General features: G+C 32.2%; 1 protein-coding gene across 1 annotated transcript in view; it reads right to left on the bottom strand.

Annotated features, from left to right (window-relative positions):
• Positions 1 to 12,717, bottom strand: part of Sugct (succinyl-CoA:glutarate-CoA transferase) — a 694,122-nt gene that overhangs the window by 338,598 nt on the left and 342,807 nt on the right. The window contains exon 12 of the mRNA XM_026387616.2: positions 11,044 to 11,146. Coding sequence (XP_026243401.1) covers positions 11,044 to 11,146 — 103 coding nt within the window. The remainder of the gene's footprint in view (positions 1 to 11,043; positions 11,147 to 12,717) is intronic.

The raw sequence follows: 12,717 nt of genomic DNA, 5'->3' as shown, positions 1-12,717 counted from the left end.
GAGAGCAAATTCAGCATGTTAAGGACAAGTAAGATAAGCAGCCCAACAAGGCAAAATCAGAACTTCTTAAGGGTATCGATGGAATGAGGATGAGCACCAAGCACAAAAGAAAAGACATTTAGCATGTGGGTTTGCTAATAGAGAAAAGGTGACTTCAGATTATTGTCAAAGGAAGAATAGTGAAGCATGCAGAATAGGACTTCGAAAATGGTAGAATAAGAAATAGTGGGCACTTTCCATAGCAATACAGTAATTCTCTTAATGAAAATTATTTTAAAATTACATTTAAAATCTCTGGAAAATACAGCAAATGGTGAAACATTTATTCAACAAAAAATCTACTCAAGTTCAATAAGAAGAGTGAATCCATAGCCCTTGAACCATTAACCTATCACCATTAACTCCATTAACCTATCACCATCATCCACTGTATAGCTCCATGTGACAAAAACTTTAACCTAGCATTCCACTCTAAGCAGATGTCACCAAAACAATGGAAGTTTCCTCTTTACCAATTTCACCTTTCTGCTAAATTACTATGCTTTTATCTCACTAGGGACAGCCTGTTGTGTTTCTCACTCCCCTTAGCCTGAGCTGCCTATAGTCCAGGCAGACATAATACTGCAGCCACAGTTACAGCAGGCTAAGAAATGTGGGCTTCTGTTGTACCAGCTATAGCTTTCTTATAAGTGAAAGGAACCACTCCAGAGGGAACAAGCCAGAAGGTTTTTGCCTACACCAAGACTTCTAGTGTTCATTCTTAGAACAGAAGTATTATTAAGGGAAAATAGGTCCTATCTCCCATGTTTAATACAGTGACAAAAATGTTCTTGAGGAGAAGAGGAAGGTCATAAGGATGAGGAACTCCTTATCTATGGCTATGATTGATTAACCTTATTTGGAGGAGAGAATGGAGAACTGCATGCCTAAGATCATTGTTAAAAACAATGAGTATCTTAAGGGACAACAATTAAGAGAAATCTGGTATCTCTGTGCTATAAGCAAAGCAACAGACTAGTATTAAATAGAAAGAACCAGGGAAAGTGATAATCAAGAAAAGCCCTCCTAAGATCACAGTCAACTCTACATGTCAGAAAATCTGTGCACATATGCTAGGCTATACCCAAAGGAGTAATCAAAGCAAGATGTGGAAAAGACATGAAAACATTCACCAAGTTGCACCCTGACCCATCAACAAGACAGAGGCCCCACTGGCACCGGGGGCTTAAAGAAACGCCAAATAAACACTGAATCAACAGTAAGCTGCTCTGACTCAAGCATGATACCTAGGAAGGTAGAATTAAAATTTAAATCACACTTATTTCTGGATGTCTGGTTAACTTTGTACATATTCAATGTGATAGCCACTCAGCAGTAATCACAGAGGAAAACTCCAAGTTACTAGTCCCTGGCTGAAGGTGGAACACATAAAAAATGTGAATTCCCTTTAAATGTAATAGTAGTTTACAAGACAGATAAACATACACACATACACACAGAGTTTCAAAGGCTAAAAATATAACTGGCAAAAACAACTTTTACCAGTAAGGGGATATGTCAAAAAAAAGAGTGACTCCACAGTAAAACAGTAAAAGAATTGAAAACAATCAAAATTGGGACATCAGAATCTCTGTACCACAGGAAAAACAGACCTCTCAGAATTGACTCATCACTGAGTCACTGTTGTTTGACCTAGCAAACAACAAACAAAACAACTTCTGTGATAGGGTTAGGATCTCAAATGTCCAGTTATCACCAAAAGGTTATAAAACCTACAAAGAGATAGTAAAATGTGGCTAATATACAGAAAGAAAAAAGTTAGCAATACAAACTGCCTTTGAAGAGTCACAGATGGTGGACTTAGCAGGAAAAAAACTTCAAAGCAGCTATTATAAATATTTTCAAAAGAACAAAAGGAAACCATAGTTAAAGAATTAAAGGAAGATATGATGACAATGTCTCATCAAAGAGATAATATCAAGAAAGAGGTAGAGATGATTTAAATTATTAAAGGAAACCAAATGGAAATTCTGGAATCAAAAAGTACAATAAATGAAATGAAAAATTCACTGAAAGAGTTCAGCTACAGATTTGAACTCATAGAAAAAAGAGCCAGCAAATTTAAAGAGAGATCCATACAAAACATGAAAAAAATGAACAAAGCCTCAGAAAAATGCATGACACACTGAAGTGTACCAACATACACATAAATGTGAGTACCAAGAAGGGATAAAAAAATAAGGATTAAAAAAAAAAAGCTTTACAAATTTCATGAAAATCATTAATTTTCACATCTAAGAGGATCAATGAATTCTAAGTAGAATAAATGTTGGGAGAAACACAAATATCACATATTATACTCAAAATGTTCAAAGATAAAAAGAAAATTCTCAAGGGAACAAAGGAAAAATGACATATCACATACAAGGAAATTGAATGAGATCAACATATAACTTCTCATCAAACACAATGGAAGTCAGAAGTCAGTGGAACAGGACAATTCAAATTGCTAAAGAAATGTCAAGCAAGAATCTTATATACAGCAAAAGTAAATTTCAAAGCAAGAAAAATTAAATGAACTTTCAGATAAGCAAAAACTGAGAGAACTGATTCATTGATAAACAACCTATATTACAATGAATACTAAGGAAATTCTTTAACAGAAGACAAGGGAGATCAAAAAGGAAAGAGGATTAAAGGAGGGGAGGGGGGGCAGGGGAAAGAAGAGAAGAAAGAAAAGAAATGAGAGTTTATTCATTTATCTACCTCAGATCAGGAATCATTTCTAACTGCTGAAATTCACAGAACATAGGAGCCGTTTTCAAAGTCTCTTTAGATCATGATGTAATTAAAACATAATATAATATGGTAATTAATATAATAATAAATGTAAGGTCAAGGTTATGATTTCTAACCTATATTAATGTGCCTGTCAATTTTATTGAAATACAGATTTTAAAACTTGGAACTTCATGGGTTAAGATCTATTCTCAGCAAATTTTTAAGTGGACAATGCATTTGTATTAACTCTAATCACATGGTGTACACTAAATTTGCAGAATTTATTCATCTTATAACAGAAAGTTTGCAGAGTTTAACCAGTTTTCCCACCATTTTCTTTACCTTCTAACTCTTGGTAACTGCCATTTTACTCCGTTGCTATGAGTTCAGATTTTTTTTAGTTTGAATATATAAATGAAATAATAAGGTATTCATCTTTCATGTATGAGTAATTTTACTTAGCCTAATATCCTCTGGTTCATCCATGTTATTATAAATTGCAGGATTTCTCATTATAATGTCTGAATAATACCATACTATATTTTCTTTATCTAATTATCCATCAACCCTTAGGTTGTTCCCATATCTTAGCTTTTGTGAATAATGTTTCAATGAACAAGTGAGAATAGATATTTCTATGAAATAGTCATTTTATTTCATACTATATATGTACATATATAATATGAAACAAAAAGTATATACATACACAGAGAGAGAAAGAGAAAGAAGTGAGATTCCTGGGCCATATGGAAGTTTCAATATATTTAAGAGACTCATAAAATTTAGTAGCAAAACAAACAAATAACCTGATTTAAAAATGAGCAATCGACCTTGAATATTTTTCTAAAGAAAATATTCAAATGGCCAACAGGGATATGAAAATGAACTCATCATTAATCATAAGAAAAATTAGAATCAATACCACAATGTGATACCACCTCAAACCTATTAGGGTGACTAATATCAAAAAGTCAATAGAAAACAAGCACCAGTGATTACATGGAAGAAAGTGAACACCTGCACATCCTTGGTAAGAATGGAAATTGGTACAGCCCTATGGAAAGCAGTACAGAAGTTGCTCCTCCTTCAAGATCATTTTAGAAAAAGAAATTTAAATATTGGTGCTATAGTCCCTATAAATTATTGCATATGTATCACAAAATAAAGCTGATAACTTATCACATCTTTTCAGACTGTTACTATAGAAAACATTTGTTTGAGCAAAAGCTTTTCCTTCTGATATACAAAAGGTTGAAGTTTACATAAAAATCAACACTAATTTAGGTGGCAGCCAAAAACAAATAAACAGTAGAATACTGATATAAAATGAGACTTCTAAAAGATGAAATTCATATCCCCAAATTGAAATTTAATTTAATTGGAATAGCTAAAAAAATTAAAATAATTAAAAGTGTACAAACCTGCAGAAAAAAGTAAAGAACAAACTACCAAATATATTTGTAACTGGCTAGATAAACACTGCAACAGTAGCCACTAACACATGTGGCCTCTGAGCTTTTGAAATGTGGCTCATCTAAACTGAGAAACAGTGTAGGGATAAAATGTTTAAATAAAATAATTAAAATTAATTTTCTATTTCTTTTTAATTTGGCTATTAGGTAATTTAAAATTGCATAGGTGGCTTACATTATATTCCTATTGGAGCATTGTGCTAAATCATTTTCTAAAATTACTTGGTGCTAATTACAATTCATTCTGGGTCTCAAAATGCCTAGATACAATTAACTACCCTTTCTTGATTTTCATTTTTTTATTCATTTAAAAAATAGATTGTCTTTGGCTTGAAAAGTCAAGATTTGCAAAATGAATATACTACATATGTCTACTGTGAAATATTTTGGAAATGCTCAGAAAACATAAGCTACATATTTGAAACTTGGTGAATAAAGGGCATGTTTGTGCATAAACACACACAAAAGAAAGACGAGACAAAAACAGAGAGGCAGAGACAGAGATAGTTAATTTTATAAAACACCAAGAAAACTTTGATATCCTCAGACCAGAAATAATTTCAAAATCACTAAATAATAAAAGCTGAAACCCTCCATTATCTCCTTCCTAATCAATGAAGAGAAATTTAATAATAAAGATAACCTTATTACAAGAAGCTTTTAAAAGAATAAAGAATTCTTTGGTAAGTTTCAAGATTAAGATTTTGAACTCTTTTGTTAAATGTTAAACTTTTGTTAAACCTCTAATTAGGAGAGTTTTATAATGCTTTATGCATATTATTTCTTGTTATTAAAAATAGAGCATTTTTGTATGATTCTTCTATGACACAGAACGCTTTCTAGCTAGACTGCAACCTCCTGATAGAAGACAATGAATCAAGAGAACAAAAGTGAACTATCAACCTCTCCCCTTGCCAAATTCCTAAGAGAAGAATGTACACATAGCAGGCCATCCATTTATATTATGAATGAAGGAGTGAATGACTAAATGAGTGAACAGGTAATTTGTCCTAAACCATGCTTCTCACCTTTTCTTTAAAATATACAGTAAGTGATGTCCAAGGCATTCTAGTTGGATATCTAAATCTAAATAAGTATGGTAGTTCAAAGAAATCGGTGTCAATTAAAAGTGCAACCAGAAAAGTAAATGTAAAATGCCAGTAATATTACTTGTAAGTCATAATGTTACTTTTCATTCAACATTTCAATGAATTTCCTCTTAAATAATAACAGAGTTTTTTGCATTAGGATTCTTGTTAATAAAATAAAATTGGATATAATTTATATTTTAATATAAAATAAACTCAATGTTTACTTCATTCACATAAGTCTGAGATATATAGCTTCTTTAAAAATTGAAAATATCATACCCAGCTATCATGAAACAAACACACTCAGTGCTATCTGAATTTGTACACCATCTAAAATGTGCCATGTCATATGTAATGTTTTGAACAACCAACAATAAAAAAGGGAAAAATAAAAAATAAAAAAATAAAATAAAATGTGCCATGTATTTTTAAAGATATTCAAAAAATATTTTGTGTCTCCCGACCTACTAGGAAATATTTTCAGACAAATTATTTTACCTCACATCTTCATCAACAATTTTCCAGCTACAAGGACCACTGTACATATACTCAGAGTACTAAAGACAAAGAAACAACTTTGTTTGATTTGTATAATTCTCTGAGAGTACACAACTGCATTTCAACAAACATTAACTAATGTCATTCAAAAGGTGATCAAGTGTGTATGTGTGAGAGAAAGAAGGAGAGCAAAGTAGTTGTAGGAGAAATAGAAAGGACTAAAAAACAGCTCTGTATTTGGGGGTGCTTTTGACACTTTGTGACATGAATATTGAAGGCCTTTTTCCCCCCAGATGCTCAGATATTTTGCCAAAATGTGCTAAAACAAAATCACTTAGAGAATATGAGCTAGCTCAGAGATTAATAAAACCTCCAACTTCACAGACTTCCACAAATAATGAGATGAAAACAACAGATAATTTTCAGCCATCAAATATTTCAATACTTCACTCTGTTACTATGACATATTTATCCCATACGAAATATTTGCAAAAGGAGTTGTAATGGCCTTCAGGGACAGGAAGAATAGAGTTTCTGTAGAAAATGTTAAATTAGTTTTGATGGTGATGCAAAGTTAAGGAAGGGTTGTTAGGGATGGCTTGCTGCCACAGGGCGGGGTTTTGTTTTGGTGTCCTTTTAGAGCCTGCAGGTGTTTGGCACCAGTTGAAATCGGGGCCAGCTGTGATATTTCAATAATTTTGATATTTCCCTCCCAATAGTTCTCAGAAGTGATGCTTCAGAGTGATGTTTTACACCTGATATATTCAACTTGTGTGGTACAAATGGAAAGACTGTTAAGCAACACCAGTTTTAGGATACCCTTTGCCCTTCTACCCTACTCTCAGGTCATGGCATCAAGGAAAGAAAAACACTAATCAGAAGTTCCAATAATTAATAATTCATATTTTTTAACTTAGCAGTTCAACCAAAGATGATGATACATGAGAATAACTAAATATACAATCCTAAGCAAAATTCTGAAAGCAGGATGGTATGTTCTCTTTTGATGTTCAGTGTAGATAATGATGCTTTTAAGCCCTTTCAATGGTGACATCCATACCTATTTTTGCAGGAATTTGAATAGTTTCTATTAAAAGCTGCATTTTCTTTTAAGTTTATTTGGGTTGGAAACCCTCAAACCACAATGTATTTCATGCACATGTTCCCAAGGGTATGTTAAATAGGACCATACTGAGGTCATCTAGTAAGTTTTTGAAACTTTTTAAGAATTCCTTTAATGTACTGCACAATCTTGGCCTGATTAGAAGAAGATATTTTAAGAAAGTACTTGAAAAAATGACTGGCTATTAAAATCTATATGCAGATAACCTATATTATGCTCTATAATGCACAGAGCTTTCCATAGATAATTTGTCATTGAGGGAGAAAAACAATAAAACTACCACTTTAAGAATTTTTAGTCAAAACTTGTCAGAAATAACAGTAAATGCAGACAAATGCCCCCATAGTATTTTTGATTGACTTAACCGTGGACAACCATGACATCATTTTTACTGTGCAAAGGTCTTCAGCACTTTATCATAAGATAAAAGGTAGACAATCTTCCAACTATCCAAGATAAAACATATCATCTCCCATTTCAGTTGAGTAAAAAAAATGAAATCTTCTTGGAATATGAACTATGATGAATTTGTTAGGTTAGATATAGTTTCTACCATCAAGTACATTTTTGTTGTCAACCAAGATTTTCAAGCCAGAGATGAGAAGCATACATGGTCCATTGAATAAGAAGCATACAAAATTCTCTTCTATTCCTTGAGGTTCCCAATCTTTTCCTTTTTTTTTTCTTTCCCTGGTTGGACATACCCCTTTTCACTTCATCAAAGCTTTCCTTCCTGCGCCATGTTCCAAGCCTTGTACTTCACCCAAAGTAATTTTCAGTCAAATGAGCAGCTGTGCTGGCACAGCGCACACAGAGAGCTGGGCCACTACGCCAGTGGTGCATTCCCACATTGAACACAAGTGGCTAGTTCCCTGTACCCAGGGCCAAGAAACTGCTGCTCATCAGAGCAAAAGCTCCCTTGGACACCTCAAACGGAAATCAAACTTAAAAAAAAAAAAAAACACTTTTATGGAAAATGAAAAATAAGAGGGTTGTCAGCAATCAGAAATAATGAAGGGTTGGGAACTCTTGGCATATCGTTTGCAGATACGTTTTCATAAAAGGGTAGTAGATTGCAATTCTAAGTTAATGATCCCCATACTTGTGGCAGCACTGGAAGTACCACTGTTCACTAAAACAGGTATTTTAAAAGAAGGTGTTTTAATAAGAATATAATCATCAAGGGCACCATTATAATGAGAGCCACTACCATGCATTGAGCATTTAGCATTTGTCAATCCCTGTACTATTCCCTTAATTAACATCTCATTTAACACTTTCAACATTGGCGAGATAAGATCCTATTATACCATATAACAGTTAAGAAAACTAAAGCCTGCAAAGTTATAAAACTGTCCACCAAATTTGAAAATATGATGTTAACCATCATCTTAACCCAAACCCTAACAACCATCAGTCCCCCTGAAATCATCAAGAGCAATTCAACTAGTGCTAAAGATAATGCTCATTAGTGCTAGGGTACAGGAACCATCTGATCATTTGGAAAACCTACACTTTCTTTTTTTTTTAAAAGAGAGAGAGAGAATTTTTTAATGTTTATTTTTTAGTTTTTGGTGGACACTACATCTTTATTTTATTTTTATGTGGTGCTGAGGATTGAACCCAGTGCCCTGCACATGCCAAGCAGGCGAGTGTGCTACCGCTTGAGGCATATCCCCAGCCCTGGAAAACCTACTTTCCACAGTTAACAACTTATTCATTTGTTTATTTACATATACATGAACATTTATTGTATGCATGCTATTGAAGTAAATTTTGAGTTTATTTTTCAGAAAGGCGTAGAATTCTAAATTCATACTAAATCCTTACTAATTCACCTAGTAAATATAATAAAAGTTTATTGAATAAATGAAAGAATTTTCTAAATTGTCATTCATAGATGTCACCTTAAGGTGCTTTTGAATAATATACTTCATACAAGGTTTTTTTGATTTTTTCACATTACACAATGCAAAATATTATAGAAGTCTTTTTGAAAAGGGACAAACAGTTCTAAGCATAAGGAAAAGGTGATAACCCTGATTCTCATGCAAAACATAACTAGAATACTTACAATTTCCAGAGTAATCTTGGCTTATTTTAAAAATGTAATAGTAGTACATTACTCACTAGTCTTTCTAAAAATCCGATAAATTACAGACATATATTTTTGTACTTAAAATTACAAATGAAGAGTGAAATTATGTATGAAAGAGAACCCTTACTACTGGTTTCCAATTATCAATAAACATCATGGTATGGTTAAGTATTTTTTACTTTAGAACTGTAATAATTAGGATCCACTTTTTGATGGGGTTAAGAGGTCAGTTTAGAAATTTTGAGGGTAACATGGAAATCTGGTATCTTGATTTACATAATATCAAACTTCTCCATTTGGTAAGTAGGCTAAGTACTAAAAATATGACACCATAACATAGACCAAAAATAGATACTTTGCAGGTCCAAAGCAGTTGAGATACAAAGATAACAAATTAATTAAATTTCCCTTGTATTAATTAAGCTGAATTAAAAGGGGAAAACAGATATAAAAATTCTATTTAGCCTATATCCACTCTGAACCAGCCCATAATTATGTGAACAATTTAAAAATAATAAGACTTTGTATCTTTGTATATCATAACCTTAAAAAAACCCAAATAATTAGAATATACCTACTGATATTTAAGAATAACTCTTTGATTTTCTTTGTTTACCTCTGATAAAACACAGATGAAACAACAGAAATGCTGATGGGAAAACTTTCAGGAAATATCTCTTGTGAAATATGACCTCAAATTGAGACAAATACGAAGTCCTACACACCTCTAAAATACCACAGCTTAAAATGAGATGGCTGATTCTCAGTTTTGAATTAAAGAAACCAGGTACTTGGCCTATATTCAGGTGTGGAGACCAAGGAATCACCAGATATTAATCCACTGAATTTTGGGGTTCCTTTCAGATGAATTTACACAGTATATACCAAGTGGGCCTCTTATCTCCAATACATATTTACCATTGTTTTATTGTGAATAAAACTCTTCACTGGGGCAAAAAAAAAAATAGCATTTCTGAATTCTCTAGCCTTTCTTCTCCAGTAAATATTGTAATTACTGAATTAAATACACTCTAATTTCCTTTTAAGCAGACATTTATGCAAGAAAAATGTACCAATGTTAAAGAGTTCAGTTTCCCAACAAAGATCTTCTTCCTCAGAAAATGGATATTTCATTTTCAGTAATTCATTTCAAACAAAAACCTGCTACTATATGAAGTACCAACAGAAAAAAATTCCTACAATTTTGAAATGTTGGAAACTGACAAGATATGTGAAACATCATAATAATATTCACAGAAAAATGGAGGTCCTCTACATTTTAAGGTTAATATGTGAATTTGAGACATGGTACATTGCTTATAGTTCTATTGGTTAAGTAGCAGTAAGCATAAGGGAAAGGCGATACCCTGATTCACCTTTAGCTATTTTTGACATCTAAAAATAATCCACTTGAACAATGTTATAAAAAATATTTTTGGGTGGTGACCCTTCTTTCTGTGCCCCAAGAAGAACCTATTAAGCAATGTATAGAACAAAACTTTATTAAAGTATAATAAAGAGCCCCACAAAAAAGGCATATTAATCAAAACATACGAAAGCTTCTAATTTGCAAAACTAAATATGCTTTGTATATTTAAAGACATCTATGTGGTAATTAGAAGTAGGCTATAACTGTAAAATTTCTCATATTTCTTTCTACAAAAAAAAATCTCTGAAATCCTGATTCCAACTTTTCAATTGTCTATATTTCTAATTTTCAGAAAAAAATAAAGCTTTCACCTTGAAAATTTTATGGAATGGCTGATAATGAAATATGTTAGACCCAATAGACACAAGTATGGTTGTAGACAGCCAGTTCTACAATCATACTTTTTTATTTTTATTTTATCCCAAACCCACAAACAATTTGAACATAACAGTGAAACATCATATTATGTGACTTAAGATCAATGACTAATGTACCTTTTGATATCAATCTGGATAGGAAAGAGAAGAAACCAAGGACTTCAAAAAACAAACCTGAGGTTCTGTAAATACACCCTTCATATTGTTGATTGGGCCATATGGGACCCCGCTGCCTTCAAAGAGATATAACCACTTAGTGGTCATTTCTTCTTCAAACCTAGGAACAAAGAAAAGATGCATTTCTTTTTTTTTTTACAATCTACAGAATGCAACACAACTTCTTTCCTCTTATGGCTCTCTTTCACAGTAAACAATAGTGACAAGTATGTGTTGCTTAGGCTTTCTTTAAGCCAAGTTTTGAGAGAAAATTGTCTATATGAAATGACTTGAGTGGCCACCCAGATCCCAGGGTTTAAAAATACTCCATTAGATATGTAATTTCTCTTAATTTTATCCCTGTGTATTTTCTGACAGAGTCCATTGGAAAAGAAAGATTGTAAGGAAGACAGTATTGAATTCCAAATGTGATGTTGACAGAATGGCAGCTATTATGAAGACAAACAACAATAAGTGTTGGTGAGGATGTGGGGAAAAAGGTACAATCATACATTGCTGATGGGACTGCTCTTTTTTTTTTTTTTTTTTTTTTTTTAGGTCTCATGTATAGTATACCAGGGTAGAGAGATATTGATAAACAAAAGTATGCTTTAAAACAAAAAATAAACAAGTATAGTTATTTTAAAAGAAAGCTATGTTTAAGGTATACAAGAATTAAAAGTAATAATCATTGGCCTAAAAATAGTCTTAACTGTTGGTTTATTTGAACTGTGACTTATGAATTAAAACTACAGACATGCAAAGATTTGTGTTTCAGGTAAAGCCAACAAAACTCAAATTCATCCACGTTCTTTATCTCTTTTTAAATTCTATAATTTAAAAATGAACCTCACAGACAGGAAAATACATATATATTTCTTCATTTTCTCTATTAGGTCTTAAGAAAAGGGGAGCTAATCTATTAATGAGATTTGGTGGGGTTTTTTTTACCTCTTCTCTGTTAGGGCCATAAACACAGAAGGAAAATCTTGGATCCTTAGGGACAACAAAACACAATCATAATTTCTAATGTATAAGGAATTTCAGAATTGCTCATTGTTAAAATATCAAACCACTTATATGTAATTAATAAACTTGGCAACTAAAGAAATTTTTAAAAATACTAGATAAAGTGGATTATTGCCAACAAGTAAAATACTCCCCCAAAATGAAAAGACCAGCAGAACTATGGCTAAAATATTTCATATGCATGGAATTCTGTTTCTCTTGTACATAGCCAGAATTGGCCTCAGATTGGCAGACTCCACAGGAAATTAGAAAAAGATACCTTTTTCATCTTTTAAAAAAATGTGCAAAAACAGTATCAGTACTTGGAGGACACTTCTGTGATCGCCATTACTGATAGATAAATAATAGATAATTTTTTAAAAAAACCAAGAACTAAAAGGAAAAATAAAATTAATATATTCTCTAAGACTACTCTATGCACAATGATGTTTGATCAACAATTTTTACAAAAGGACATAACAAAAAGTTTTTAATGAAGATAGTATTATATTTCACTAGGAATTAATTCATCTTATCCACATATTTAGATAATGAGTAACTTCTATATACACCAAGCATTGATTCTTGCCTTTTTGTACAATGCCTTCCCTTTTCTCTCCAATTACAATGACTAAAGAATTTTCATTATATGTTTTAATTTCAGCCCAATAATGTTAACTCTCT

This window comes from Urocitellus parryii, chromosome 3, assembly GCF_045843805.1.
Source record: "Urocitellus parryii isolate mUroPar1 chromosome 3, mUroPar1.hap1, whole genome shotgun sequence".
NCBI lineage: Eukaryota > Metazoa > Chordata > Mammalia > Rodentia > Sciuridae > Urocitellus > Urocitellus parryii.
This window is presented reverse-complemented; position numbering and strand designations above follow the sequence as displayed.